This window comes from Meles meles, chromosome 21 (assembly GCF_922984935.1).
Source record: "Meles meles chromosome 21, mMelMel3.1 paternal haplotype, whole genome shotgun sequence".
Taxonomy (NCBI): domain Eukaryota; kingdom Metazoa; phylum Chordata; class Mammalia; order Carnivora; family Mustelidae; genus Meles; species Meles meles.
In genome coordinates, this window is record NC_060086.1 from 21829232 (window position 1) to 21855518 (window position 26287).

Here is a 26287-nt window from a genome sequence, read left to right on the forward strand (position 1 = left end):
CTTTCTTTTCTTTTTCTTTTTCTCTTTTCCTTTTTCTTTTTCTTTTTCTTTTCCTGTCTTCTGTTATTTGAACATATAATATATTATTTGCCCCAGGGGAACAGGTCTGTGAATTATCAGGCTTACACATTTCACAGCACTCACCATAGCACACACCCTCCCCAGTGTCCATAACCCAGCCCCCAATCCTCTCCCCCAACCCCGCAACAACCCTCAGTTTATTTCCTGAGATTAAGAGTCTCGTATGGTTTGTCTCCCTCCCGATCCCATCTTATTTCATTTTTCCTTTCCCTACCGCCCACGATCCCCGACCTTGCCTCTCAGATTCCTTCTATCAGAGAGATCATGTGACAATTGTCTTTCTCTGATTGACTTATTTCGCTCAGCATAATGCCCTCTAGTTCCATCCACGTCGTTGCAAATGGCAAGATTTCGTTTCATTTGATGGCTGCATAATATTCCATTGTATATATGGACCACATCATCTTTATCCATTCATCTGTTGATGGATATCTAGGTTCTTTCTATAGCTTGGCTATTGTAGACATTGCTGCTATAAACATTTGGGTGCACGTGCCGCTTCGGATCACTACGTTTGTATCTTTGTGGTAAATACCCAGTAGTGCCATTGCTGGGTCGTAGGGTAGCTCTGTTTTCAACTTTTTGAGGAACCTCCATACTGTTTTCCAGAGTGGCTGCACCAGCTTGCATTCCCACCAGTGGTGTAAAAGGGTTCTCCTTTCTCTGGATCCTTACCGACACCTGTCATTTCCTGACTTGTTAATTTTAGCCATTCTGACTGGCATGAAGTGGTATCTCACTGTGGTTTTGATTGGTATTTCCCTGATGCCGAGTGATGTTGATCACTTTTTCATGTGTCTGTTGGCCATCTGGATGTCTTCTTTGCAGAAATGTCTTCTGCCCATTTCTTGATTGGATTATTTGTTCTTTGGCTATTCAGTTTAATAAGTTCTTCATAGATTTTGGATGCTAGTCCTTTATCTGATATGTCATCTATGAATACCTTCTCCCATTCTGTCAGTTGTCTTTTGGTTTTGTTGACTGTTTCTTTTGCTGTGCAAAAGCTTTTGATCTTGAGGAAGTCCCAATAGTTCATTTTTGCCCTTACCTCCCTTGCCTTTGGTGATGTTTCTAGGAAGAAGTTGCTGCGGCTGAGGTCGAAGAGGTTGCTGCCTGTGTTCTCCTCAAGAATTTGGATGGATTCCTGTCTCACATTGAGGTCTTTCATCCATTTTGAGTCTATTTTTGTGTGTGGTGTAAGGAAATGGTCCAGTTTCATTTTTCTGCATGTAGCTGTCAATTTTCCCAACACCATTTATTGAAGAGACTCTCTTTTTCCCACTGGACATTCTTTTCCTGCTTTATTGAAGATTAGTTGGCCATAGAGTTGAGGGTCTATTTCTGGGCTCTCTATCGGTTCCATTAATCTGTGTGTCTGTTTTTGTGCTAGTACTGTACTGTCTTGATGATGACAGCTTTGTAACAGAGCCTGAAGTCTGGGATTGTGATGCCACCAACTTTGGTTTTCTTTTTCAACATTCCTCTGGCTATTCGGGGTCTTTTCTGGTTCCATATAAATTTTAGGATTATTTGTTCCATTTCTTTGAAAAAAATGGATGGTATTTTGATAGGGATTGCATTAAATGTGTAGATTGCTCTAGGTAGTGTAGACATTTTCACAATATTTGTTCTTCCAATCTATGAGCATAGAACGTTTTTCCATTTCTTTATGTCTTCCTCAGTTTCTTTCATGAGTACTTCATAGTTTTCTGAGTACAGATTCTTTGCCTCTTTGGTTAGGTTTATTCCTAGGTATCTTATGGTTTTGGGTGCAGTTGTTAATGCAAGTGACTCCTTAATTTCTCTTTCTTCTTTCTTGCTGTTGGTGTGTAGAAATGCAACTGATTTCTGTGCATTGATTTTATATCATGACACTAATGAATTCCTGTATGAGTTCTAGCAGTTTTGGGGTGGGGTCTTTTGGGTTTTCCACATAAAGTATCATATCATCTGCAAAGGGTGAGAGTTTGACTTCTTCTTTGCTAATTCAGATGCCTTTTATTTCTCTTTGTTGTCTGATTGCTGAGGCTACGACTTCTAGTACTGTGTTGAATAGCATTGGTGATAGTGGACATCCCTGCCATATTCCTGACTTTAGGGGAAAACCCCTCAGTTTTTTCCCATTGAGAATGATACTCGCTGTGGGTTTTTCATAGATGGCTTTGATGATATTGAGGTATGTACCCTCTATCCCTACATTGTGAAGAGTTTTGAGTAAGAAAGGATGCTGTACTTTGTCAAATGCTTTTTCAGCATCTATTGAGAGTATCACATGGTTCTCGTTCTTTCTTTTATTAATGTATTGTATCCCATTTATTGATTTGTGGATGTTGAACTAACCTTGCAGCCCAAGAATAAATCCCACTTGGTCATGGTGAATAATCCTTTTAATGTACTATTGGATCCTATTGGCTAGTATTTAGGTGAGAATTTTTGCATCTGTGTTCATCAAGGATATTGGTCTGTAATTCTCCTTTTTGATAGGGTCTTTGCCTGGTTTGGGCATCAAGCTAATGCTGGCCTCATAAAATGAGTTTGGAAGTTTTCCTTCCATTTCTATTTCTTTGGAACAGTTTTAGGAGAATAGGTATGAATTCTTCTTTAAATGTTTGGTAGAATTCCCCTGGGAAGCCATCTAACCCTGGGTCTTTATTGTTGGGAGATTTTTGATGACTGCTTCAATCTCCTTACTGGTTATGGGTATGTTCAGGTTTTCTATTTCTTCCTGGTTCAATTTTGGTAGTTTATATGTCTCTAGGAATGAATCCATTTCTTCCAGTTTGTCAAATTTGCTGCCGTATAGTTGCTCATAATATGTTCTTATCATTGTTTGTATTTTTTTGGTGTTGGCTGTGATCTCTCCTCTTTCATTCATGATTTTATTAATTTGGGTCCTTTCTCTTTTCTTTTTGATAAGTCCGGCCAGGGGTTTATAAATCTCATTAATTCTTTCAAAGAACCAGGTCCTAGTTTCATTGATTTGTTCACTGTTTTTTTTTTTGTTTGTTTTTTTTTTTTTTTTTGGTTTCTATTTCATTGATTTCTGCTCTGATCTTTATTATTTCTCTTCTCCTGCTGGGTTTAGGCTTTCTTTGCTCTTTTTACTCCAGCTCCTTTAGGTGTAGGGTTAGGTTGTGTACTTGAGACCTTGTTTCTTGAGAAAGGCTTGTATGGCTATATACTTTCCTCTGAGGACTGCCTTAGCTGTGTCCCAAAGATTTTGAACAGTTGTGTTTTCATTTTCATTTGTTTCCATGAATTTTTAAAATTTGTTAATTCCTGGTTGACCCATTCATTCCTTAGTAGGATGCTCTTTAGCCTCCATGTATTTGAGTTCTTTCCAACTTTCCTCTTGTGGTTGGTTCTAGTTTCAAAGCATTGTGGTCTAAAAATATGCAGGGAATGATCCCAATCTTTTGGTACCAGTTGAGACCTGATTTGTGACCCAGGATGTGATCTATTCTGGAGAATGTTCCATGTGCCCTAGAGAAGAAAATGTATTCTGTTGTTTTGGGATGGAATGTTCTAAATATATCTTTGATGTCCATCTGGTCCAGTGTGTCATTTAAAGCCTTTATATCCTTGTTGATCTTTTGCTTTGATGGTCTGTCCATTTCAGTAAGGGGGAATGTTAAAGTTCCCTACTATTATTATATTATTTTTGATGTGTTTCTTTGATTTTGTTACTAATTGGTTTATGTAGTTGGCTGCTCCCATGTTAGGGGCATAGATATTTAAAATTGTTAGATCTTGTTGGATAGACCCTTTAAGTATGATATAGTGTCCTTCCTCATCTCTTATTATAGTCTTTGGCTTAAAATCTAATTTATCTGATATAAAGATTGCCACCCCAGCTTTCTTTTGATGTCCATTAGCATGGTAAATTGTTTTCCACCCCCTCACTTTAAATCTGGAGGTGTCTTTGGGTCTAAAATGAGTTTCTTGTAGACAGCATATTGATGGGTCTTGTTTTTTTACCCATTCTGATACCCTGTGTCTTTTGATTGGGCATTTAGCCCATTTGCATTTAAGGTAACGACTGAAAGATAAGAATTTAGTGTCATTGTATTGCCTGTAAGGGGACTGTTACTGTATATTATCTCTGTTCCTTTCTGGTCTGTTATTTTAGGCTCTCTCTTTGCTTAGAGGACCCCTTTCAATATTCCCTGTAGGGCTGGTTTGGTGTTTGCAAATTCTTTCAATTTTTGTTTGTCCTGGAGACGTTTTATCTCTGCTTCTATTTTCAATGACAGCCTAGCTGGATATAGTATTCTTGGCTGAATATTTTTCACATTTAGGGCTCTGAATATATCATGCCAGTCCTTTCTGGCCTGCCAGGTCTTTGTGGATAGATCTGCTGCCAGTCTGATATTTTTATCATTGTATGTTACAGACCTCTTGTCCCATGCTGCTTTCAGGATTTTCTCTTTGTCACTGAGGCTCGTAAGTTTAACTATTAGATGATGAGGTGTGGACCTAATTTTATTGATTTTGATGGGGTTCTCTGTGCCTGCTGGATTTTGATGCTTGTTCCCTTCACCAAATTAGGGAAATCGTCTGCTGTAATTCACTCCAACATACCTTCTGCCTCTCTTTTTCTTCTTCTTCTGGGATCCCAATTATCCCAATATTGTTTTGTCTGATGGTATTACTTGTCTCTCAGATTCTCCACTTCTGGTCCAGTAGTTGTTTGTCTCTCTTTGGCTCAGCTTCTATAGTCTCCATCATTTGGTCTTCTATATCACTAATTCTCTCTTCTGCCTTACTTTATCCTAGCAGTCAGAGCCTCCATTTTTTATTACACCCCATTAATAGCTTTTTTGATTTCAACTTGGTTAGATTTTTGTTCTTTTATTTCTCCAGAAAGGGATTCAATTCTCTGATATCTTCCATGCTTTTTTTTGAGCCCAGCTAGCACCTTGATGATTGTCATTTTGAACTCTAGTTCTGACATATTACTAATTTCTGTATCGATTAGGTCCCTAGTCTTCAGTACTGCCTCTTGTTCTTTTTTTTGTGGTGAGTTTTTCCACCTTGTCATTTTATCCAGATAAGAATAGATGAATGAGAGAACAAAATACTAAAAGGGTAGCAATGACCCCAGAAAAATATACACTAACCAAATCAGAAGAGACCTGAATCCAGGGGGAGAAGGAAGAGGGAGAAAAAAGGAAAAAAAAAGTGTATTAAACTGGTGAATAGAATAGAGTCACATACTTGATCTTGGGTGTATTTTGGTCTGTTAGAAAAAACTACCTCCCAAAATTTTAAAGAAAGAAAAACATATATATACACAAAAATAAGGGTAAACATGATGAAAGGATGGAATATGACTGTAAAGATGAAAATTTTAAAAGATTCTAAAAAAGGAATTGATGAGAAGTTGCTTGAGAAAAGAAAAAAAAGAGGAGGAACAACTGTGATCAAGCTGGAGACTAGGCCAAAGCCATGTGCTAGATTTAGGGTATATTTTGATCTATTAAAAGAAATTGTATCCCCAAATTTGGAAAATTTCTCTTTGAAATACACTGTTTATGGGGATAAAAAGACAAACAAGATCCTGGGAGAAAATATTGCAAATCATATATCCAATAAAGTGCTTGTATCCAAAATATATATAGAGAACTCCCCAGTTTAACAGTTAGAAAACATATAGCCAGAAAGATATGGGCAAAAGACTTGAACAGACACTTCACCAAAGAAGATACATAGAGGGCCAATAAGTACAGGAAAAGTACTCAGCTTCATTAGAGAAATGCAAACTAAAACCGCAGTGAGGTACATTGGAACATGTACATGGGACATTCCAGGTATATGTACAGGTACATGGAACATTCCATCCCAAAACAACAGAATACATTTTCTTCTCTAGGGTACATGGAACATTCTTCATTTTTACATGGCTAAAATTGAAAAGATTGCATTCTGAGTGTCAAGAAAATGGAGGAACTGGCACGCCATCTGTCAGAATCTAAAATGGTGTAGTCATTTTGAAAAAACATGGGCTCTCTCATGACACGGCCATTTCTGTTTCAAGTAGTTGTTTTTAGACTCAAAAGAAATGAAGATACGTGTCCGCACAAAGGCTTAAGCCTAAATGTTCAGAGTAGCTTTGCTTGTAATGGCCGCTAACAGGAAACATCTAGCCGCCCATCAGCAGGCGAACTGATAAACAGGCTGCAGGACGATCTGGCTGATGGAATACTACTCAGCGGTGAAATGGAATGAGCTGCTGCTACGTGCTCCTGTATCAGTGAATCTCAGGGTGATTATATGCTGAGTGGAAGAAGCGAAGCAAAGGAGATTACTTGTTGGAGGAATCCGGTAACATACACTCTTAGCATGTACTTGGGTGGAGTGATAGGTAGGGAAGGGTTGTGAGGGGTGAGTGAGAGATTACAGAGCAGTGTGAGGGAACTTCCGGGGGGGGGGGGGGGCAATGGATAATGTTTGTGGCCTTGGCTATGGTGATGATTTCAGGGTTGTATACATATGTCAGAACCGATGAACTTGTGCTGTTTAAATGGGCACAGTTCATAGAATGTCAGTTATAGCTCACCAAAGCTGTTTTTTAGAAAATCTGAATTTAAAGCCACTTTGCTGCTTCAGAGCTGTATAACCTTGGTCAGGTCACTAAAACTCAGCTTCCGTTTTCCTAGTTGCAAAGCAGGGCTGGAGATACCGGCACCCGGGGTCGTTTGTGAAGATTACAAACATAACGTGTGGAATGTGCTTAAAGCCTGTATGTGCCCAAGATGGTGAAATGTAGGGGATAATCAGGTTCACACAGTAGATCTCATTCTCTAGGTCCAGTGGGGCCCTACGTCATCTGTGTGGGCCTCTGAGAAAAAAGATGTAGCATCCAGGAAATACATCCTTTCTGTCCTGGATCCGGGGTTTACCCAGGGGAGCATCTTCCTTGAAGTCTGACTCACAAGAGAGCTGGGAAGTAGTTTTGTGGTAGTCAAGCCGTGGAAAGTTTCTTTGGTCCAGTTTCCTGGAAAACAGAACGAACATGGAAGCCTGAATTCTGAAGCCTTCACAAGTGGCCCGAAGTCTTTTTGTCATGCGATGGTGTTGCCCAGCGTGGGGTTTGCCCCAGCGTGAGGTTGCCCCAAACAGGAGTCTGACTCTTGGTTGGCCCCTCTCTTTCATTCTTGTGTGTGCTACTGAGCCAGAAGCACAAGATTGCCATAGCCCACTAGCTGCGTGGCAACAATTCTGAGTTCCTGGCTTTGTTAAAGTGTTTTGGGGTCTGGTCCTTTGTTTTTCAGTTGAACAGGTTGGGTTTTCAGGGAATCACCGGGTCCAGCCTCCCGGTACCCCAGCTGCTTCTCACGTCAACTCCGGCCCCACCACTGCCAAATGCTGCCTTCTGGATCAGCGGCACATTCGCCGAGGGCTTTCCTTGCCTGAAGCTCCTCGGGGGGCTTTTTAAACTTCTTTTTTATTTTGAAATAATTCCAAACTCACAGAAAAGCTGTAAGAATAGAGATCACTTGAGAGTTACCAATTTGAAATTCCATCACCACTAAATTCTTTAGGGAATGTGTCCTTCTAGCAAAGCCATTCTCTTAAACTATCAACTGTCATGGGATAACCATTCAAATCAGGACATTAACACTGACATATCCCTACCCTCTCATCCACAGAACCCACTGGAGTTTTCCAGTTGTCTCAATACTACCTCTTATAGCCAAAGATCCGGTACTGGGCCAGACGGCACATTAGTTACGTATGTTTCTTTAGGTGCCTTCCATTGGGAATCATTCCTCAGCCTTTTCCTTGACTTGTATGACTTTGACATTTTTGAAGATTACAGGTTAGTTACTGAGTAGGACAGAGCTGATAGAAATTTGATGTGAGCCACATTGGTAATTAGACTTTTCGGGGGTAGGAGGGCATGTTAAAAGAGGTAGAAGGAAACATGTTTAATTAATATCCCAAATAATATCATTTCAACCTACAACAAATATGAAATAGGACTCATGAGATCTTTTCCATTTTCTAATATCTTGTCTCCGACATCCAGGCTGGATTTGCACTTGGGGCATATCCGAATTTGGACGTGGCATGTTGTGAACGCCAAGCTGCTGCAGGCACGGTGCCTGCTGCTGTTGGGACGGCAGAGCTGCAGGCCGTCCCTCAGTTCAGGCTGGTCTGCTGCTTCCTCCTGATTCCGTCATGGTTGTGCCTTTTACTTTTGCAGCAGTGACACGGAAGCGGTGACCTCTCAGCCTCCTAGCTGGGGTCTGACCATGTTGGTGAAGCCGCTGTCTGCGCTGAGAGGTTACTCCTTCCTGTGTGATTAAGAAGTGTTTGGCAGGGTGATTCTTCGAGACAAAGTTGGTCACTCGTACCTGCTGGCTTCGCATCCAGTGGGGTTTCTCCCTGACGTCATTTATTTTGTAACGGCTGCCAGCTTGCCGTGAGCTCCTCTTCCAGACGCCCTGCGCGCACGTTGTGTAATTCACGGTGCTTATTCTTACGTGTTCCTTTTAGCCGGCTCTTCTGGTGTCTTGGTCCCGAGGACAAACTGGGTAAAATAGCTCAAATTTTAGCTTAAAAAAAAAAAATCGGACATGATTTCAGGGAACAGAATAAATAAGACAGTGTTTAAGCAAAAAAAACCCCACAAACCCACGGTTAACCGAAATGCACGGACCAAAAATAGATCGGTGAGCACAGCAGGAGAGGAACACTGGGGTTTGACGGGTATTTTCCGTGTTTGTCAGACCTTCTACCTGCCTGCCCGTGGCTGTGTTTGTCCTGTCGGGGTGCAGGTCTCCATCTGCCCCACCGTCTGGGGCCCAGTTAGGATCCCTGCATATCATTAGGTGACACGTGTTACCGGTGAGTCACCACGCTGTGGTTGACACTTTGGTATAGTGAGTGTTCCATCCCATGTGTGGTCATGCTTGTAAGTGGCTTCTCTTTCCAGGGAGGACTCTGTGGTCATCTGAAGCTGGGTCCCAAGCAGTTTCCCCTGTTTTTAATAATTTCATTGCACATCTCTGCCCTCTGGCTGGGAGGTACAGTTAATAAGCTTGCCATGGTCCAAGCCTGCCTGCCTTCCCACTTAATCATTGGGGATTAGGGATGCACCCATAACTGAAAAATGGCAGGAAATTCGCATGAAAAGTCACCTCTACAGTGTAACTGGGTGAATGTTTGGACATTCAGAACTCCACAACAGGCGGCTGTTTTGTGCTTCGACAGGACTCTCTGGGCTCAGCATGCCCCGTAACCATGAGGAAGCAAATGCTACTTTCACATCTCTGGCTTCTGCAGGACTCAATGGGTCCAAATCCCAGCCCGCTCCGACTGCGTGTGGCATAGCCCCCAGTGTGGGCCGGAGCGGGGGCTGATGGAGATTTCCGGAGCCAGGGCCTCTGTTGTTTCCCTTGTGCTTCTAGGCATGGACATCTTCGGTTTTGGATTGCATTTTGCACTGGCTCCCAAGCACGAGGGAGGTTTTGTGTGGCCAGTGGAGGGCTGGGGAGGACAGAGGTTCCAGGCCGAGACTTGGAGAAGTTCTTTTAGTTTCTGAGTCCCAGCTTTCTGTTTTCAAAAGGAAATCTTACTTACCTCATGGGAAAGCCGTGAGGGTTAAACAGGGAAGCTTCTGTTACGTGCCTGGTACAGAGTGCTTCCTGGTGCGTGTTCAGTTCGTGCTCCTCGCTGCCCCTTCCTTCCTGTGTGACCCTTCCGCGTCATCTGACCCCACATCCTGGGGAGGAGATGTGGGGGTAGTGTCTATCAGAAGATTCGCAGTGCTGATACGTAGTGTAATCTAGACCATGGGGCTGAATTTCTGGTGCTGGCATTTTTCTCCTCAAATCTAGGAAGTGTGGTCCCTATGGCCTCATGGAAGGGAGTCCCAAGTGTGGATGTTGAGCTGGGGAGGGGCCTTGTGCAGAGGCAGGAGGCCCAGGTGACGGGAGTGTAGAGTGAAGGGGCGCATGTGGGTTCACGAAGGAGTGTGGCTAAGGGTGACGGAGCCCCCTGTAGCTGTGCAGAGACGGGGTGCCAGGTCCCGGCCCTGTTCTGGCTGTGTATGGGGGGCAGGGGTAGAGCACTATGGCAGGCTTCCCAGGAGACCATGGGAAGCCGGCCCACATTCCAGGGGTGAGGCGAATTGGAGAAGGTGGCCAGAGTCTCCCCTCTTGGCACTGCAGGCCTTCGCACACCATTCTGCCGGCTTGTCCATGCCTCCCGGGAACAGGGTGCTGTGCTGAGTCTGGCACGTGGACCTAAGCAAAGAGCACCCAGATAGGGCTAGGCGGGCTGCTGGTTGAGAGCTTGCTGTAGCGAGGGACGCGGGCCCCTCACTTATGCATTGGCAGAGATGCAGTGGCAGGTGGAGGAGGGTGCGAGGACCGCTGGCACCGCTTACCGAGAAGCAAGACACCCCGCGGTTGGTTGGGAGAGCCCATTTGGCTTCCTCTGCCTGGCGCTAAGTTGGAAGCAGGAACCCAAAATTAGGGAAGCCGTCAGTTACAAAGCATGTGCTGGCCTCTTGCGCCAGTTACCACAGGGGCCATTGTTGGGCCTCTGGAACTGGTGGCTAGCGGTAGTGGTCTGACTTTCTAGAAGTCTGGCTTCCAGGCAGTGGGCGGGCTGGCTGCCGGGTCTGCTGACTGTAGACGAGGGGCCGCTTCTCTGGGCTGGCGGCTGCAGATGGTGGATCTGAGTCCTTTCTTACCTGTGATCTGTGTCTGGCCTCTAGACCTCTTTTTCTTGCGCTTTGCTTTATTGCGCTTTCTAGATGTTGCCTTTTTTTTTTCTCCCCAAATAATCACAGATTTGTGGCAACCCTGCACCAAGGAAGTCTGTCAGTGCCTTGTGCCTTTTTTCCCAGCAGCATACTTCGTGTCTCTGTGTCACCTTCTGGTCATTCTGGGCCATATGTCCAGCGTTCTCAGGATCATACTTGTTACGGTGATATGGGATCTGTGATTACAACTTGCTGAAAGCCCAGATGACGGTTGGCACGTTTTAGCAATCGTGTATTTTTCAGTGAAGGTAGGTACATTGTTTTTTCAAAATGCCGTTGCATATTGGATAGGCAGTTTAGTGTAAGCATAACTTTATATGCACAGGGAAGCCAAAAAGTTCACTTGGCCAGCTTTACCGTGATGCTGCTTGATGGGGGTAGTTTGGAACGAAGCCCGTGCCATCTCTGACATGTGCTGCATTCAGTCCCTCAGAAGAATGAGTGTGACACAGTCCCAGCCTCTGAGTTACTCACAGCTTAGCCCACAGCCTCTTACCTGCTGGGTCAGGGAACACAGTGGCCCCATCAGTCATCGTGTCTCTTTATGGCAGGGTCCCAGCCCACATCAGAATTTGGAAACTGGGACGGTCAGTGGTACATACCTAGTTGATGGGCACCGTTTGTTTCCCTCTGGTGTTTTAAAAATTAACAACCACATTAAAAAACAAACCAAATGGGAGATTTCTCATAAAAATCCAAAGACTGGGGCATGCGGCTGCAGCAGAGGGGTCCTCCTGCTCTCGGTGGGACACGTGACATCCACGTCACCCACTGCATCTGCTCTTGTCCCCATCTGGGCTTCTGCCTGGCTGGTGTGGGCCTCTGATTCTGTCCAGACCAGCCAGCTTGGGTCAGCTGCAGCCTGGGGAGGGGGAAGCTCACCCGCCAGGGATAGACCAGAGCCACTTTGCGTCTAGCAGATGGGCTGTCAGCCCCCACAGACCCCCTTCATCTCTCCCGGAGGGTCCCTTGGGGGGAAGTAGGGGGTGTGGGAGTGGGGGCTGCCTCTCGTCTCCACGGTAGATGGCCCACCTGTGTTCAAAGGCTGAGATGAAGTGAAATGCACATTAATAGCATCAACAGTCAAGTTCTGCTGAAAGGCTTAGTTTTCTGTGATGACTCACGTTGTAATTCGGGATGTTGCCTGCGCCGGCCCCTTTGTGACAGAGGGAGCACTGCTCCGTTGCCGACCGGACCACTGGTCCACAGAGCTCTGGTGAGGGGCCGGGCCGATGGGTGGTGGGTTTACTGTACACATAGAGATGGTTGGCATACAACCCGTCACCGGCCCGGTAGCATTGTCGTAGGTCTTAGGACCCTTGGTGCCTTTGGCCGGGATGCCAGAACTGTGCCAAGCATGGTGAAAGAAGTTCTGTGTACTGCCGTTCGAAGGAAGGCCCAAAGAGAACACGTTCTGACTAAAGTTAGATTAAAACCAAAAAACTGTGTACTTGGAAATGGCTCTCTAAGCAACAGATTCAGGAAGAGTCCGTTATTCAAAGCCCATTCCCCCCAACCTCCCACTATACCGTTCGCGGTCTGAGCTCATCTACCTTGTCACGGGGCATTGCCATTTTTCTCTTCTTGGATTCAGAAACTTGAGGGGTCAAGGCATCAGGTCACATTGTTGGTGAAAATTGGGATTTTTTTTTTTTTTTTTTACCCTTAAATGGGGAAAGTCCAACAGAAACGTAGGATAGTACAGTGAAGCCCATTGCCCAGCTAAAATGGCAACTCATGACTAATGTTTTATCTGCACATCTCCTACCTACTTAAATGCATATTATTTTGAAGTAATTCTCAAGACACTTTGCATATCTAAGCAAAACTTTTTTCTTTGAATGAACGCTCAAGTCCTCTGTCACCGCACCAAAAGCTAAAGGCCAGACATCGCAGTTCCAGTCTGTACTTTGTCGCTCGCTGGCCCTGGGATCTTGGGTCAGCCCTGCAGTTCTGTGACTCACGGTGTCCTCTGTGGAAGCGCCAGACACTGCTGTGTCCCAGCTCGCCTCCGCGGCTGCTCACAAGGCCCTGATGAGATCACGAGGGGGTGGCAGCGGGGTACACGGTGAACTGATGCACAGATACAGAGGACTGTACATCGAACGTATTTGCCACATGAGAGGCCGCTTCCTCCCTCCCTGCTCTTCTGGGGCCGTTCACCGGCCAGACTTCGGAAGCGGCATTGCTGTCCGTCCCTGTCTTTCTCCCACGTGGCTGGGTGTCTAGAGAGCCCTTTTCCCAGGCAGGTGATCGGAAGGTCACAGGCTGAGATGTGACCACTTACACAGCCTCTCTGGCCCCGCATCCCTGCCTGCCAGCCTTTCCCAGTCCAGGCTCCCCCACCCCTCGGCCCGGTGTGCCCCAGCTCCCGGGTCCGATCCAGGGCCTGGCCCGCTCCCTCCCCAGTGCTGCGCGGGTGGGCCACCGTGCCGGCCCAGCAGGTGAGGGGCCTGTCAGAGGGCGCGAGTTGGCCCACAAGTGGTTTGGTCCCTTGGGGTCTTATTTTTTGTTCTTATTTCCTCTGCCTAAAAATAGCATTTTCTATCTATAGTTGCCTGGTTTGGAACAAAACTATTTGTTGCTCAGAAGTTAGGGCAGCAAATTTCCTGAACGCCTGCCACCCCAGTGTGTGGGGAGCCCCTGTTTTTGGTAGCCTGCTGGGAAGCAGGGACCCTGATTAGCAAGAAGAGGGCTGTTGGTTGAGCCAAAATTGACTTTTAATAGAAAAGGAGAGAATATATACAGCAGTGGCCATATAAAGCAGTCTCTCAGAATGAAGCAGCCTGCTTATCCGCGGAACGGTGTCCCCTTTTGTGGGCTGCCACTCCAGCCTGTGGACTGCCCTGAGTCCCCTTTCTTTAATTGTCCCATTGGAAGGACATTTCCTACTAAAGAAAAAGCCATTCTGTCCTCTCCTGGGCCTTGGCCTTTCGGCCCCAACAGGGAGGGCGTGTGTTCCCAGGAATGGTTGCTCTGCTCTGGGGAGGCCCTGTGGCTTCGTGCGCCAGGTTCGGGATGTGGGGTTGGGCAGGCCTGGGTGCTCTTGCTAAGTGATGGGGACTCTCCCCAAGCCTCTCGCATATCAAGGTGATATTCGTGACTTGCAGTCACCGGTAATGATGTGAGGCGAGCGAGTGAACAGTGCCCGCACACATTCCTGTGAGTCACAGCCCGGCGCTTGCAGGCTCGCCGTTTGTAGCTCGTCTGAATGACTTTGCCCCAGCCCCCAAGGAAGGCCCAGGGACACCCTGCTCCCAAGAAGAGAGGATCCAGGGGGCTCTGAAGAGCTGTAGACCTCTTCTTGGCTTGGATATGGGGCTGCACGCCCTGGGGTGGGGGTTTCCCGCTCTCAGAGAGGAGACAGTGCTGGTGGGCCCAGGGCCTTGCTTGTCACAGCTTCTTGGAGCAGGTCCTCCCGTCGTGCTGACCGCACATCTGATCAGAAGCAGGCACCCCGCCTCTGATCCAGCTCAAACTGCATAAAATCTGGCAAATCTGAAACTTAGCTGAAGCCTGTCTTTTTTCTGAGTGGGTTTGGGGTGCTGAAGGGAGGAGTGATGGTAGTAATTCTCTGAAGTCATCGGCATGGTGGGGCTGAGACTAGAAGTAATTGCCTCCAGAATGTGTGGTTCAGCCTTTTATCTCACGCGCTTCGTCATGACCGTAGCCTTACAGGATACTGGGGACCGAGGGATCCTTCGATCCTCTTTCCGCCCAGGGTGTTCCTACAGATCTGCAGACTAGAGCTTCTCCACTGCTCTAGTGGAGAGAGTAGGGCAGGGCGCGGGGGCGCGGCTGTGCACACAGCTCCTCAGAAGACTGCAGGTCTGGAAGCCTCCATCCGCTGTGCCCGTGACACTTGATGGGCCTATTGGGAAGCTTGGTACCAACCAAACAACCCCAGTTCTGGCTGTCTTTAAAAGAACCATGTTGGAAGGGCATTGGGGACAGGAACACATAGGACTGGTTGACAGCCAGGGGCCAGGCTGGGGAATGCGCAGGACCCAGAGGGCACCAGGATGTGGGACAACCTTCTGGCCAAAACCATCTTCCCACCTTCCCACCTCTTGGTGGCCGAGCTGGAACCACCTTGAACTTGACAGAGAGTGTCCACCGGATAGGCTAGGGCCACTCCTCCTGACCTCAGATTGGGGCCTTCAGCTCCCTGCCTTCCAGTTCTCTGGATATGGGTATCTGGAATTATTTTCTCCCCAAATCATACTTTTGAAGAAAGAAAATTAAAAACAACAACAACAACTAAGATCTGGTTAGAAATGGAAATGGCTATCAGCAAAGGTTATCAGGTGACTCCATGAGTGGGACGCCAGATTTGGTGACTGGAGCAGCCAGGTGATTGAGGAAGGCACTACTTGGGAGCTGCAGGAGGCCAGGGCATAGGAACCTCCCTCAGCTGGCCTGGTCCAAGCCTGGGAGGGGGTGTGTCCAGGACGCTGGGGGAGTGGGAGACTGGGGGGCTGGAGTGAAGGGTCGCGCTAGAGAGACGGTCAGAGGGATGTGTTTTAGACTCGCAAAGTTGGAAGTGAGGCAGTCGGCGGCCTTCAGGGATGAGAAAAGGGAGAGACTCACCTGGGGTCCCCCAGAAAGGTGGGGTGGGACTGGGCTGGTACCACAGCACCATGCTGATGACCTTAAAACTCAAGTTGGGTAGAGTGTGTTCCTGAACACAAGAGAAGTATATTCTCTTGCTTAAGGAGGAGATAGTGTGGCCGAGGGCATGAGAAGCACGCAGTGTGAGCAGTAGGCAGGGGTGCGGGCATGCCCTCGACGTAGGAAGCTGTGTGGTCAGAGAGAACGTGAGTTCTTGAGCAGGTGGCTGGCTCCTGCAAGGACAGCAGTAGGAAGTGGGATTTTTTGGTTTGGGGTATTTTTGTTTTTGGGCTTTCGGGTTATTTTTGTTCAGTGAAAACAGGCATGTTTCTGAAAAATGAGAGTGGACAGCACGCTGGAGGGGTGGGAGAGGGGAGGGCATGGAGTGGCTGTTAGCTCATCTCCATGCGGACGAGGTCGCTGGAAAGTCTGTCATATGGGAGGGTTTGTGATCTGCCCACAGGGTACCTTTTTCTGAACCATACCCAAGAGTGGCCTTTTCGGTGGAAAATGTGCATTATCACTTTCAGAGGGAGGTGGGACTTGCCACTGTGTCATATTGGGTGGACGGAGCAGCTCCTGCCCACGAGGAGCCCTGTCACCCCCGAGGCTGTGCTCCCGAAGGCCTCAACGGCTGTGCAGCCGGCTTCCCAGGCTGGGCACTGCGGCAGAAAGGGCTTCGCACCTGCTGAGAAGCTTCCTGGCCATCCTGCACCAGCCCAGGCCCCCCGGCCATGCACGGCCCTCGGTGTGGAAGAGGAAGGATGGCAAAGGCCCGGTGTACTGGGGGCTGCAGAGAACATTTCATGGAAAGAAGTGTGATTTGAGTCGTCCTCCGGAACGAGTGGGCAGGAATGCGGGTGAGGAGGAGGGAGGCGTTTCGGAAAGGAAGGGCTCGAGGGGAGGCAGGAAGTACCACCTGGGCCCGCCTCTGCTCCCAGGCACTTAGCAGCTGGGGCCACTGCATTCCAGCGTCATACTGTCCTCGCGGTTTGTCCCACGTCTCTGTACCACCTCTTCATCACTGCTGACTTTTTACTGACAGGGCTTTTTTTTTTTTTTTAAACTTTAAACAAGTTTACTTAAAAAGGAAGATTTGATCCCTGCTGTGATTTGCATGTTGGTGTGATTGTCCTGGTCTTGTCATTAGCTTTTCTGGGCCCCCTCTGCTTGTGTCACCACTCTCCCTTGGATGGTCCACGTGGTTGTGACCTTCACTGCCACCAGTGTGACTGGTCCTTTTCTTTTTAATTTCAACAGGCCTTAGGTGCACAAGGAAGTATCTTCTCTGTGCGGAGTCAAACACAGATAAAGCGTCCTGGGCTGACACCTTCACCTGCGTCTCCCTCCTAGCAATGGCCTTAGCCATCAGCTTGGTGGCTGTTTTTCCAGGCCTTTCCTGCAGTACTTCATTAGTTTTCTCGTTATTTTTAACATAAGTGGTATCATACTGTCTGTTTGTATGCTGGCTTCTTCTCATAAATCTGCTGAAATTATCTTAATAAGTTAAAACTATTAAATACTTTTTATTTGGAGCGCCTCGGTGGCTCAGGGTTAAAGCCTCTGCCTTCGGCTCAGGTCATGGTCCCAGGGTCCTGGGATCGAGCCCTGTGTCGGGTTCTCTGCTCAACAGGGAGCCTGCTTCCTCCTCTCTCTCTGCCTGCTTCTCTATCTACTTGTGATCTCTGTCTCAAATAAATAAATAAAATCTTTAAAAAAAAAATACTTTTTATTTAAAAAAGTATCAGTACACAAGAGGGTAATTCCAAGACACAAAGTTGACCGTGTCCTTTCTCTGCTTCCGACTCTGCAGTGCGACCTTCCCCTGGGCTGCAGGGCCCTGTGCGTGGGGCTCCTGTCTCCCGCTGCAGCCTCAGTGGCCCCTGGCTCTCTCCTGTCCCTAGCTCCTCTGCAGCCCAGGGGTGGTGAACGCTGCCGGGGTTCTGTATGTATCCCCCGTGTATGGACTGGCGGCCTCAGGACAATGGAGGGGGCTTCCCTGTGCAGCCCCGGGAAGCGTGGAGTCAGGACAGCATACATATCTGAGCCAGGCTCCGGCCATGCTATTGGGCTCCCCCCTGCCCACTGTGCTCTGGGGGTGCAGTGTGGGTGCGCCAGCCCCCTGTGCACCTAGCCGCTGACCTGGAGGATACTGGTACCTGCCTCAGAGGGCTGCTGGCAGGACGGACTAATGGCTGGAAAGTGCCCGGTGCAGGGCCTCTCCCAGGGGTGTGCCCCGTGGGTGCTGGTGCTCTTACCCTGGTCTGGTCATCATTGCTCTTCCCTGCTGCCACCCCACTCCTGACCTGGAGCCAGCACGCAGGTTGGCATGGGAGTGTTCAGTACATGTCTGGATGGCAGATAAAGGGACGAAGGTAGAGAGAAAAACCCAGTGCGGGTGAGGCTACACAGGGCCAGGCTCCTTGTGGGGAAGTGTGCGGAGAGGGGCATAGTGGGCGGCAGGGGGGCAGGCAGGAGCAGCAGGTGGGGGAAGGACAGGAAGAGCTGGGCAGGGTCAGACACCATTTCTCGGGCCTTCCTGCTCACAGCACCCACCCTGAGTACTCGAGGAAGGAAGAAGCCACATGATTGGCATTGACCCAAGGGACTGGGCCTTCACCTGTCCCTGGCTTTCCTGTTATGGGCTCACGTGGATGGAATGACTACGACAGCCACACTTTCTGGATACCCACCGCCCCATTCCGTTTCTCTCCAGGCACTGCGACCGTGGAGGAGCTGGAGGATTTTATCAACAACATTAACAGTGTCTTGGAGTCCCTGTACATCGAGATCAAGAAGGGAGCCACCGAAGACGACGGGAGACCTGTTTATGCACTGGTGAGTGCACGCCGGCGCCCTCGTGTGGCGTCTGTGCAGAACTGCGGCGGGTGGAGGTGGCAGTGCCCCTGTCCCAGCAGCCCTGCTGTGGGAGACACAGACACACTTGGCCTAGCCCGGCCGCCCTGCCCACCGGGTCACCGGCGCTGCTGTCAGTGTCCTGTGCCATGATCAGGGCGGGGGCTGGCACCTCAGTACTCATTTCACTGCCCCACACGGAGCCCCTGCCCGAGACAGGTTTTGTTTTTTGACAGCTAAATGCAAAAAGTACCCTCAAATGTGTGCCATGCTGGCATCAAAGGGAGGAAAGTGGTATTTCATTTGGAATAAAACGTGGATGCTGTGAGAAGAATGAATGTGTGGGGTGCTGGGAGCGAGGGGAGAAACAGGCAGGTGGAGCAGACAAGGCCCCCAGTCTGGGCCAGGGCACTGCTGTAGGCCCATCTAAGGAGACCAGGCTCCCACCAGCCAGGCCCACCCGAGAGGGGCGCAGTCAGGCGCCCACACTCGTCCAGGGCAGAAGGGCTGTGGTGTCAAGTAACTACGGATACACTGGATTGGATCGGTAAATCAGAGCTGTTCACTGCTGGGCTTGTCAGTGCCTTTTGCACGTGAATCTCCATTCAGTGTGCAGACAAGTTCCCCAAATGTATCTGGGTTTGGAAGATAGTACACAACCTTCGGAGTTCTAGAACCTCTGAGAAGCAGACGTGCTGACTGAGCTAGAGATAGAGGTCTATCACATAGGGACTGGTCATGCATCCAGCTCTGTGGCCAGCAGCCCCTGGACACCAGTGCTCAGGGACCAGTGAGGGGCCCAGCCTGACCACCATGCTGACCTCTTTTGTAGGTGAATTTGGCAACGACTTCTGTTTCCAAAATGGCCTCAGATTTTGCAGAGAATGAGCTGGATCTGTTCAGAAAGGCCGTAAGTACCATAGCTCCTGTTTATTGGCAGGACTTCTTCTGGGGAACCTGCTGTCTTCCATTGTCAGAAATGGAAACCGTGATCTTGGAGGGTCACCACTGCTGTCCCAGGTGGCTATGTACGGGGGGGAAACAGGGCAGCTCACCGCCGCCTGGTGAAGACAGGAGGGCGCCACGGAAGGAAGAACCTCTCTAGTTTTGAACCGGATTGGCTTTGCACCAGGGTCCAGGCCCGCAGCAGCAGCAGCAAGCTTGCTAGAAAGGCTGAATCCCAATCCCCCCGCCCCAGACTGTTGAATCTGGGTCTGCATTTTAACAAGGTGCCTGACGGGCCTTTTCCCCAGTCTCCTTTGAGAGGCACTGCCTCTCAAATGCCCGGCATCAGTGCGTTGGCTCAGCCTTCCTGTCACTCGCCTGGCTGAGCACGGGCCACCACAGTGGTTCTCAGCCCTGGGCGCACCTTCTAATGACCAGGACATAAAGACAGTCGAGACATTCTGGCCTCATCCAGATCTGGCCAATCCAGGTTTCTGGTGACTAGTCCTAGAACCATTCTTTTCTGAGCCTCCTCTGGCTACCGTCAACTCCCGAGCGTGCCTGCTTCCTGCCCCGCCCTGGATTTGCTGTCCTGTCCTGTCTGCCTCCAGCTGGTCCCCCACCCGCGATGTCTTGCCCACGTGTGGGTAGGGTGGTGCTGCCTCCATTCATTCCCCAGCTTCTCTCCCTTCAGGGAGGTGGGGGGCAAGAGAGGATTCTTGATTTGGGCTCATTAAGGTCATTCATTTGGCGTGATGTCGCAGGCTGAGCGCCGCGTCAGAAGGACTGGCTGTGGTTATGGCCGTAGGTGCCCTATGTGACCAGCTTCCTGACAGAGCGTCCGGGACCCCAGTTCCGCCCGTGGTCAGGAGTGGTTTCGCGGCCCCTCCCCGCCAGGATCGGGGTTCTTGCTCAAACATTGCTTTTGCCGATTTGGTGGATAAACGTGGTATCTGCTGCTTTCTTCCAGCTGGAACTGATTATTGACTCCGAAACAGGCTTTGCGTCTTCCACAAACATTCTGAACCTGGTTGACCAACTGAAAGGCAAGAAGATGAGGAAGAAGGAGGCGGAGCAGGTGCTGCAGAAGTTCGTACAGAACAAATGGCTGATCGAGGTAGTGTGTCCAGTGGTGCCCCCGCTCGGCTCACTGTTTACGTGACACATTGCCCTCCCAAACCACACCGGATCTGGTGGTTGTCCATTGAGCTGGGCCGTGTCAGGTGCCTCGCCTGCTTTCACGCTCACCGTGCCCCTATGGGAAGGGCTCCCATGAGGTGCCTGCAGCGCCACAGCCGGGATTGCAGAGCAGGAACCGCAGCCAGGCTTGGGGCCCTGGGCTGTAGCTGTGGGGCGGAGGGCACGGCTCTGGCGTCAGATCTGAGCCTGGTTCCTGGCCAGGGCAGCGGGAGCCCCTCTTCTGTGAGCAGGGAGGAGTCATGTCCCCAGCCCGGCCGGAATGGGATGGCCGATGTCCAGGCCTGGTGCCGGCTCCCAGAGGAATCACTGTCCTTGTGGGTCTTACCGTCACTGTTACGTGACTCAAGGCCTCTCGTGTAGACGCTGGCCGGAAGGAGCCAGGAGGACGTGGGGGCAGGTGCTGGAGAGGAGCTGGGGATGGCCGGGAAGGGACCAGATGGTGCTGACGTCCCCGTTTCTAGACCCTGTGGCTGCCGCTGCTGCCTGGAGCAGAGCAGATGTTTCCGGGCTTTTCCCACAGAAGGCAGTGCCGCTGCCAGGAACCCCAAGGCTGGCTGGCCCCGTGCTGACCCGACCTCAGCCGTGGCCCTGAGTGCCTATGTCTGCATCCAGCGTGCTCAGGGCAGCCCTCCACTTCCTCACACCGTGGTCAGAGCTGCAGTGGGGGCCGCTGCTCGTGGTGTGGTGCTGCGCCACATCCCTGCCAGGGAGAGCCTGCCTCTGGTCCCCAGAGCCGTGGCGTGAGTCCTTGCTCAGGGCCCACTGCAGCCTCGGGCCTGCCCCCTGCCCTGTGATGACTGAGAGCCCCCTGGCTCTGGTGCTGAACCGGACACACCGCAGCTGCGTGGCGTGGGTGACATCCCATCTGGCGGGGGCAGAGCCCCATCCAGGCCCGGCCGTGGGTCACAGCAGCTCCCAACACCTGCTGTGTCCTGGGCTCTCTTCCCCCGTGGGGCAGGCCCGGCAGGAGGGAATGGTCTTGGGCAGTGCGGGTGCTAACCCACTGAGCTATGACTCCTCGTGCCTTACCGCCCTGTGGATGCTCCAGCCGTGTGGGTGGGACCAGAGCTGGGCCCGGAGGAGATGTTCCGGGGGGACGGGAAGTACTTCAAAATTTCTCTCCAGACAGACAAGATGTACTTGCTCCTCATGGGGAGGTGAGAAAATCTTGGATTTCCAGGAGGAAACACACTGTAGTCACCTGCTGGTCCGCCCTGGAGCCCTGCGCTCCGGGAGCCCTGAGCACTCTGCTTTGGCCCCGCAACTTGTCGTGCATATTCAGGACACAGACAGGATTGTGTCCCGGTGGCAGGGTCTGGGGAGGCGCCTGGGCCATGGAGCCTTGGAGTGGGGGCCTCTGCTGACGGCCGCACCTCCAGGCCTCAGGGGCCGCTACGCCGCAGGGCCTGGGAGATCTTGGGAGGTTGGGTCTTCTTTGTGGTTAGGGCACCTCGCCTGCCCTGCCTGTGACAGGGTCCCCACAGGATCGAGCAGGGTCATGAGCGATGAGGACCAGGCACACAGTCCACGTTTAGTAACATGGCTCGGGCCCGACCGGGAAGGTGAGCTTGTTCACTGGGGCCTCGGGCATTCTGTGGTCTCAGCGCTGGCTCAACTTCACCTTCCCTGGGAGGTTCATCACCAGGCTGCCGAGCGCGGAGCCCCACACTAGGCCTGGGGACACGAGCAGAACCGGGCCTGGTGCTGCCGCCCGGGGCCCATGGTCTGGGAGGAGCCAGAGACTGGGCAGGCAGCTCGCTGAGGTCCAGCTACAGAGCGAGGACAGAGCCCTCGGCAGGCGACACGTAGCTGCGGCCGCGAGCTGCAGCCCTGTGTGTGCCCCGTGCTGCTGCTCACAGGACAGCTCTTCCCCAACTGAGGCAATGACCCTGGAGCTGAAGGCAGTACAGGGATGCAGGAGGGCTGCCTGGAGGAGGAGAGGAAGCGGGGAGTGCTCGCGTAGGGGCTGGGGGGAGCCGGTAGGGGGGCTGTGGCCAGCCTCACTCAGGGGGCTGCTGGCATCTCCCCCGACCCCCGGTTCACGCTTGTGCGGCACAAGTGAGGTGCCGAGGTAGGGGCACGGGGAGCCTCACCTTGGCTTCCTTTTCAGTCTCGGCCTAGGTTTTCCCGGCTTGCGACTGTGCCGAGGGGCCGGCGTGGACACCTGTTGGCCGGGGCTGGTGGAAATGGGCTGCGTGAGGGGCACGCAGCCCTGAGCAGCTCCCTGGGCCATGGGCCTGCCGGGCGGGTGAGGGGCTGGTGAGCAGGGGGCTGATCCTTTGCCATGCCTCGTTCCGTCCTGCAGAAGGAAGGAGAGTTCACGCTGCACAGCCGGGCCATCCTGGAGATGGAGCAGTACATCCGGGAGACGTACCCTGACGCCGTGAAGATCTGCGACATCTGCCACAGCCTCCTCATCCAGGTACCCCCTGCGGGGGCGGTGGGCAGTGACCAGAGGGCCTCCCCTCGGCTTCGCTGGGACCAGCATGCGCGTGCCTACCTGCCCTCCCCCGGTCTCTCAGCTCTAGGCCAGGGCTCTCAGAGGCCGCGTGTAGCCCGTGTCCTCCTGGCTCCGGCGTGGGAACGTCTGGCCGTGGAGACCGCTGCTGTTCTGCTCTGCGCGGCCTGCCTGCCGGGGCTTCCCTGCGGGCAGGCCGGCGCCGGACGCCTGGGGTTCTTCCCCGACTCTTACCTCTCCTACGTCACCAGCTGCGCTCCGACGAGCCTCTCTGCACAACTATCCTGGAATTGATGCCTTAGGTTGGCTTCCTGGACATGCAGTTTCTGGCACAGTGGACACGTCTTCTTAAAGCCTTTGCTCCACATTTCCAAATGGCCTTCTAGAAGGCTGAAGCCATGTGCTCAGCTCTGCACACTCTGAGGGCCCATGTGCACTGGGAGCCTGCATTCCTGGGGTAGCCTGGCCCACCGTTCACCCAGTTCTGCCCGTTAGAGTTTTGTTTAAGACTTTTATTTGCAAGAGAAAGAGCGTGGTGGCGGGGAGTGGGTAGGGGCAGAGGGAGAGGGAGAACCAGGCTTCCCACAGAGCAGAATGCCTGATGCCGGGCTCAATCCTAGGACGCCTCATGACCTGAGCCACAGGCAGCTTCTTAACCCATCAAGCCGCCCAGGCACCCCGCTGTTAAGAGTTTGAGTGTCCTCCATCTACATTCATTTCTCAGAGTTCTTTAATAACAATTCCTACAAGCCCCTGTGCTGAGGGCTTTGGGCTTCTCCTTGTCCATCTCAGGCCTGGAGGACAAAATCCTGGAGCCTGCTGGACCTTCTCCTCGCCCCTGTGGAAGGGTTGTGAGCTCGGAGGGGTGCACGAGGCTCCATGGCCATCCCCTTGCTGGTTTCAGGGTCAAAGCTGCGAGACGTGTGGGATCAGAATGCACTTACCTTGTGTGGCGAAGTATTTCCAGTCCAATTCCGAGCCGCGCTGCCCCCACTGTAATGACTACTGGCCCCACGAGATACCAGGTTTGTGTCCCTGTGGTGCTGGGGGGCTGCGTCCTGACCTCTGCGAGGGGCTGGTGGCAGGACCGAGGGGACACCTGGGAATGGGGAGCGCTCAGGCGAGGGCTGTGTGAGCAGGACCCGACCCCCCAAGCTGAAGGGTCTCGTGCAGTGTGCGGAGGCCTTCCCGCTTGCACACTTCCCAGGGCTCTCAGAACCCAGGGGAGCTCCCAGGGACGGGAGTATCTGGTCTATACAAGGGCCCCATCCTGGCAGCCATCCCTGGATGGGAGGTGACCCCCGCCTTCCTGGTGGCAGCATGGCAGGGGGTGGGGATCTGCAGGGAGGGGCGAGGACAGAGCCCCCGGCAGGCGACACGTAGCTGCGGCCGCGAGCTGCAGCCCTGTGTGTGCCCGGTGCTGCTGCTCACAGTACCTTCTGGTCTTTTCTGTGCCCAGAAGTCTTCGACCCTGAGAAGGAGCGGGAGGCTGGTACGTCCAGGGCCACCAAGAGGTCCTTGCGGTCCCGGCAGCACTAGCCGGTGCGTGGGGGACTCTTGGGCGAGAAGCGTCAGTGTCGAACCCGCCTGCTTCGCGTTCTCATGTGAGCAGGTTTGGAATAAAAGTCACTAAGGAGTCCTCGCTGCAGCCTCCGTCTGTGGTCGCGCGCACCCTAGGAGGCTTCCTGTGGTGGCCGGTCCTCTCCTGGGCTTCCAGATAACGGAGAACCCCTTGGCTTGGGTCCCAGCCCGGCAAGTTGGTAGAGCTCCCCCCACACGACACCGGCCCGGCGGCTCTGCCTCAGCCCCTGGCTTGGGCCACCTGTCCCATCAACACTGGCCCTCCCCAGCCCCCCACAGTCCAGACCCTCTGGCCCAAGATGCAGCTTGCCTGATGGCTGGGGGATGCTCTCCTCACTGGGTTCTCCACCCCTGCCTGGCGATGGAGAGCCCCGCCGTCAGCCGTCCTTCGGCCTAGATGCCCCACCCCGGCTCTCCTGCATGGAGCCAGCCACCAAACCCTATCCAAGCCCCCTGCCTCCTCCGCCTCCGCCAGCTCTGCTCCTGGCTACAGCCGGCCCGCCGGCTCTGGGCTTTTCCACCACGGCGATCTGCCCCCCAACCCCGTCAGTGTGGTGCGCCTGCCTGAGACCAAGGACTCCGGGGCCGGCGCTGAGGCCCATCTCACCGACCCCTCCCGGCCTGTTTCTCCCCCATGGTGTTTCCTGCCGTCCCGAAAGTGCTCTCTGTTCCTGGCCGCTGAGGCCTTGCACATGTTGTGCCCTCAGCCCGCTCACTTCCCCTGGTTTCCCGCCATTGGCCTGCTCCCCGGCCGCTCTCCGGATCTTGTCACGGATTCCAGCCCTCGGTCCCCGTTTCCCCACACGTCTCTGCTCAGTACACCTGCCACACTCCTGACTCCCGTCTCCCTGTCTCTTCCACCCGGATCAGTCAGCCCAACCCAGTCCGGCTAAAACAAGGAAGGACTTGGCCAGACAGAGTCCTGCAGGAGAGGCTTGAGCCGGTGGGTCCGGTGAGGTCACCAGGCCTCCACACCGCTGCCTCTGCCGCATTTTCACGGAGCGGGCCTTGTGCTCACAGTCTCCTGGGAGATCCAGCCACTTTCTTCCCGCTGACCATCCTTCCGGGCCTCACACACCAAAGCCCAGTGTTGGGAAGAAGAGGGCGCGTCTCGTAAACCTGGCTCGCCTGCCCCAGCCAACAGCACCCTCTGCCTACTTACGGAGGTGGGGATGCAACAGTCCAGCTGGCGTTGGCAAATCGGGGCTTGCCTCGGGGCCACAGAGTTATCTCTAAAGAGAACCAGATGCTCTCATCAGGCAAACGGGGAATGGACTGTGCACCACATGGGCGGGTGGGCTCCACCCGTGGTCCGTTCCACAAGCCCAGGGCACAGGGGCTGTCTAGCATCTAGAACGTGAAATGGTGCCGGCTGGTGGGAGGCTGGCCTTCCCAGCCTCAGGTGGGTCTCATGGCGCGGTTCCCAGGCTGTGAAGATGCTTCCAGCTGGAGCTCCCAGCGCAGCCCACCCAGAGAGCCCCATGGGTGTCCCCTGCCTGCGTGGGAAGGTCAATAGTGTCGGGCAGGCAGTGGAAAGCATCCGCACTGGCTTAACCAGAGAAGGACTTTCTCGGAAGGGTACGAGGAAGCCCGCAGAGGTGACAGGAAGGCAGGAAAGCCGGTGGGAAAAGGATGAACCTTGGAGCTAGGGATTTGGGAGGGCCCCGAGGGTTCCTACAGCCCACTTCCTGCCTGACCAGCCAGGTCTGGCTATCGAGGAGGGGCAGGGTCATACCATGTAGGTCCAGGGGAGTCCTAGCTGTGACTCTAGAAGCTCT

General features: G+C 52.1%; 1 protein-coding gene across 3 annotated transcripts in view; it reads left to right on the forward strand.

Annotated features, from left to right (window-relative positions):
- The window catches only part of NSMCE1 (NSE1 homolog, SMC5-SMC6 complex component), a 38306-nt gene extending 12019 nt beyond the window's left edge, over nucleotides 1–26287 (forward strand). Inside the window, exons 3-10 of one of the 3 annotated variants that reach the window (XR_006816636.1) lie at nucleotides 18186–18307; nucleotides 19158–19235; nucleotides 20241–20387; nucleotides 22776–22892; nucleotides 23833–23953; nucleotides 24388–24499; nucleotides 25671–25741; nucleotides 26244–26287. Coding sequence is in view for 2 of the 3 variants with exons in the window: in XM_045992801.1 (XP_045848757.1) it covers nucleotides 18186–18307; nucleotides 19158–19235; nucleotides 20241–20387; nucleotides 22776–22892; nucleotides 23833–23953; nucleotides 24388–24467 (665 nt within the window). In the remaining variant the exon portion in view is untranslated. Of the gene's footprint in view, nucleotides 1–18185; nucleotides 18308–19157; nucleotides 19236–20240; nucleotides 20388–22775; nucleotides 22893–23832; nucleotides 23954–24387; nucleotides 24567–25670; nucleotides 25742–26243 lie in introns of those variants that run through there. The other 2 variants (XM_045992801.1, XM_045992802.1) reach the window with 2 other exon arrangements.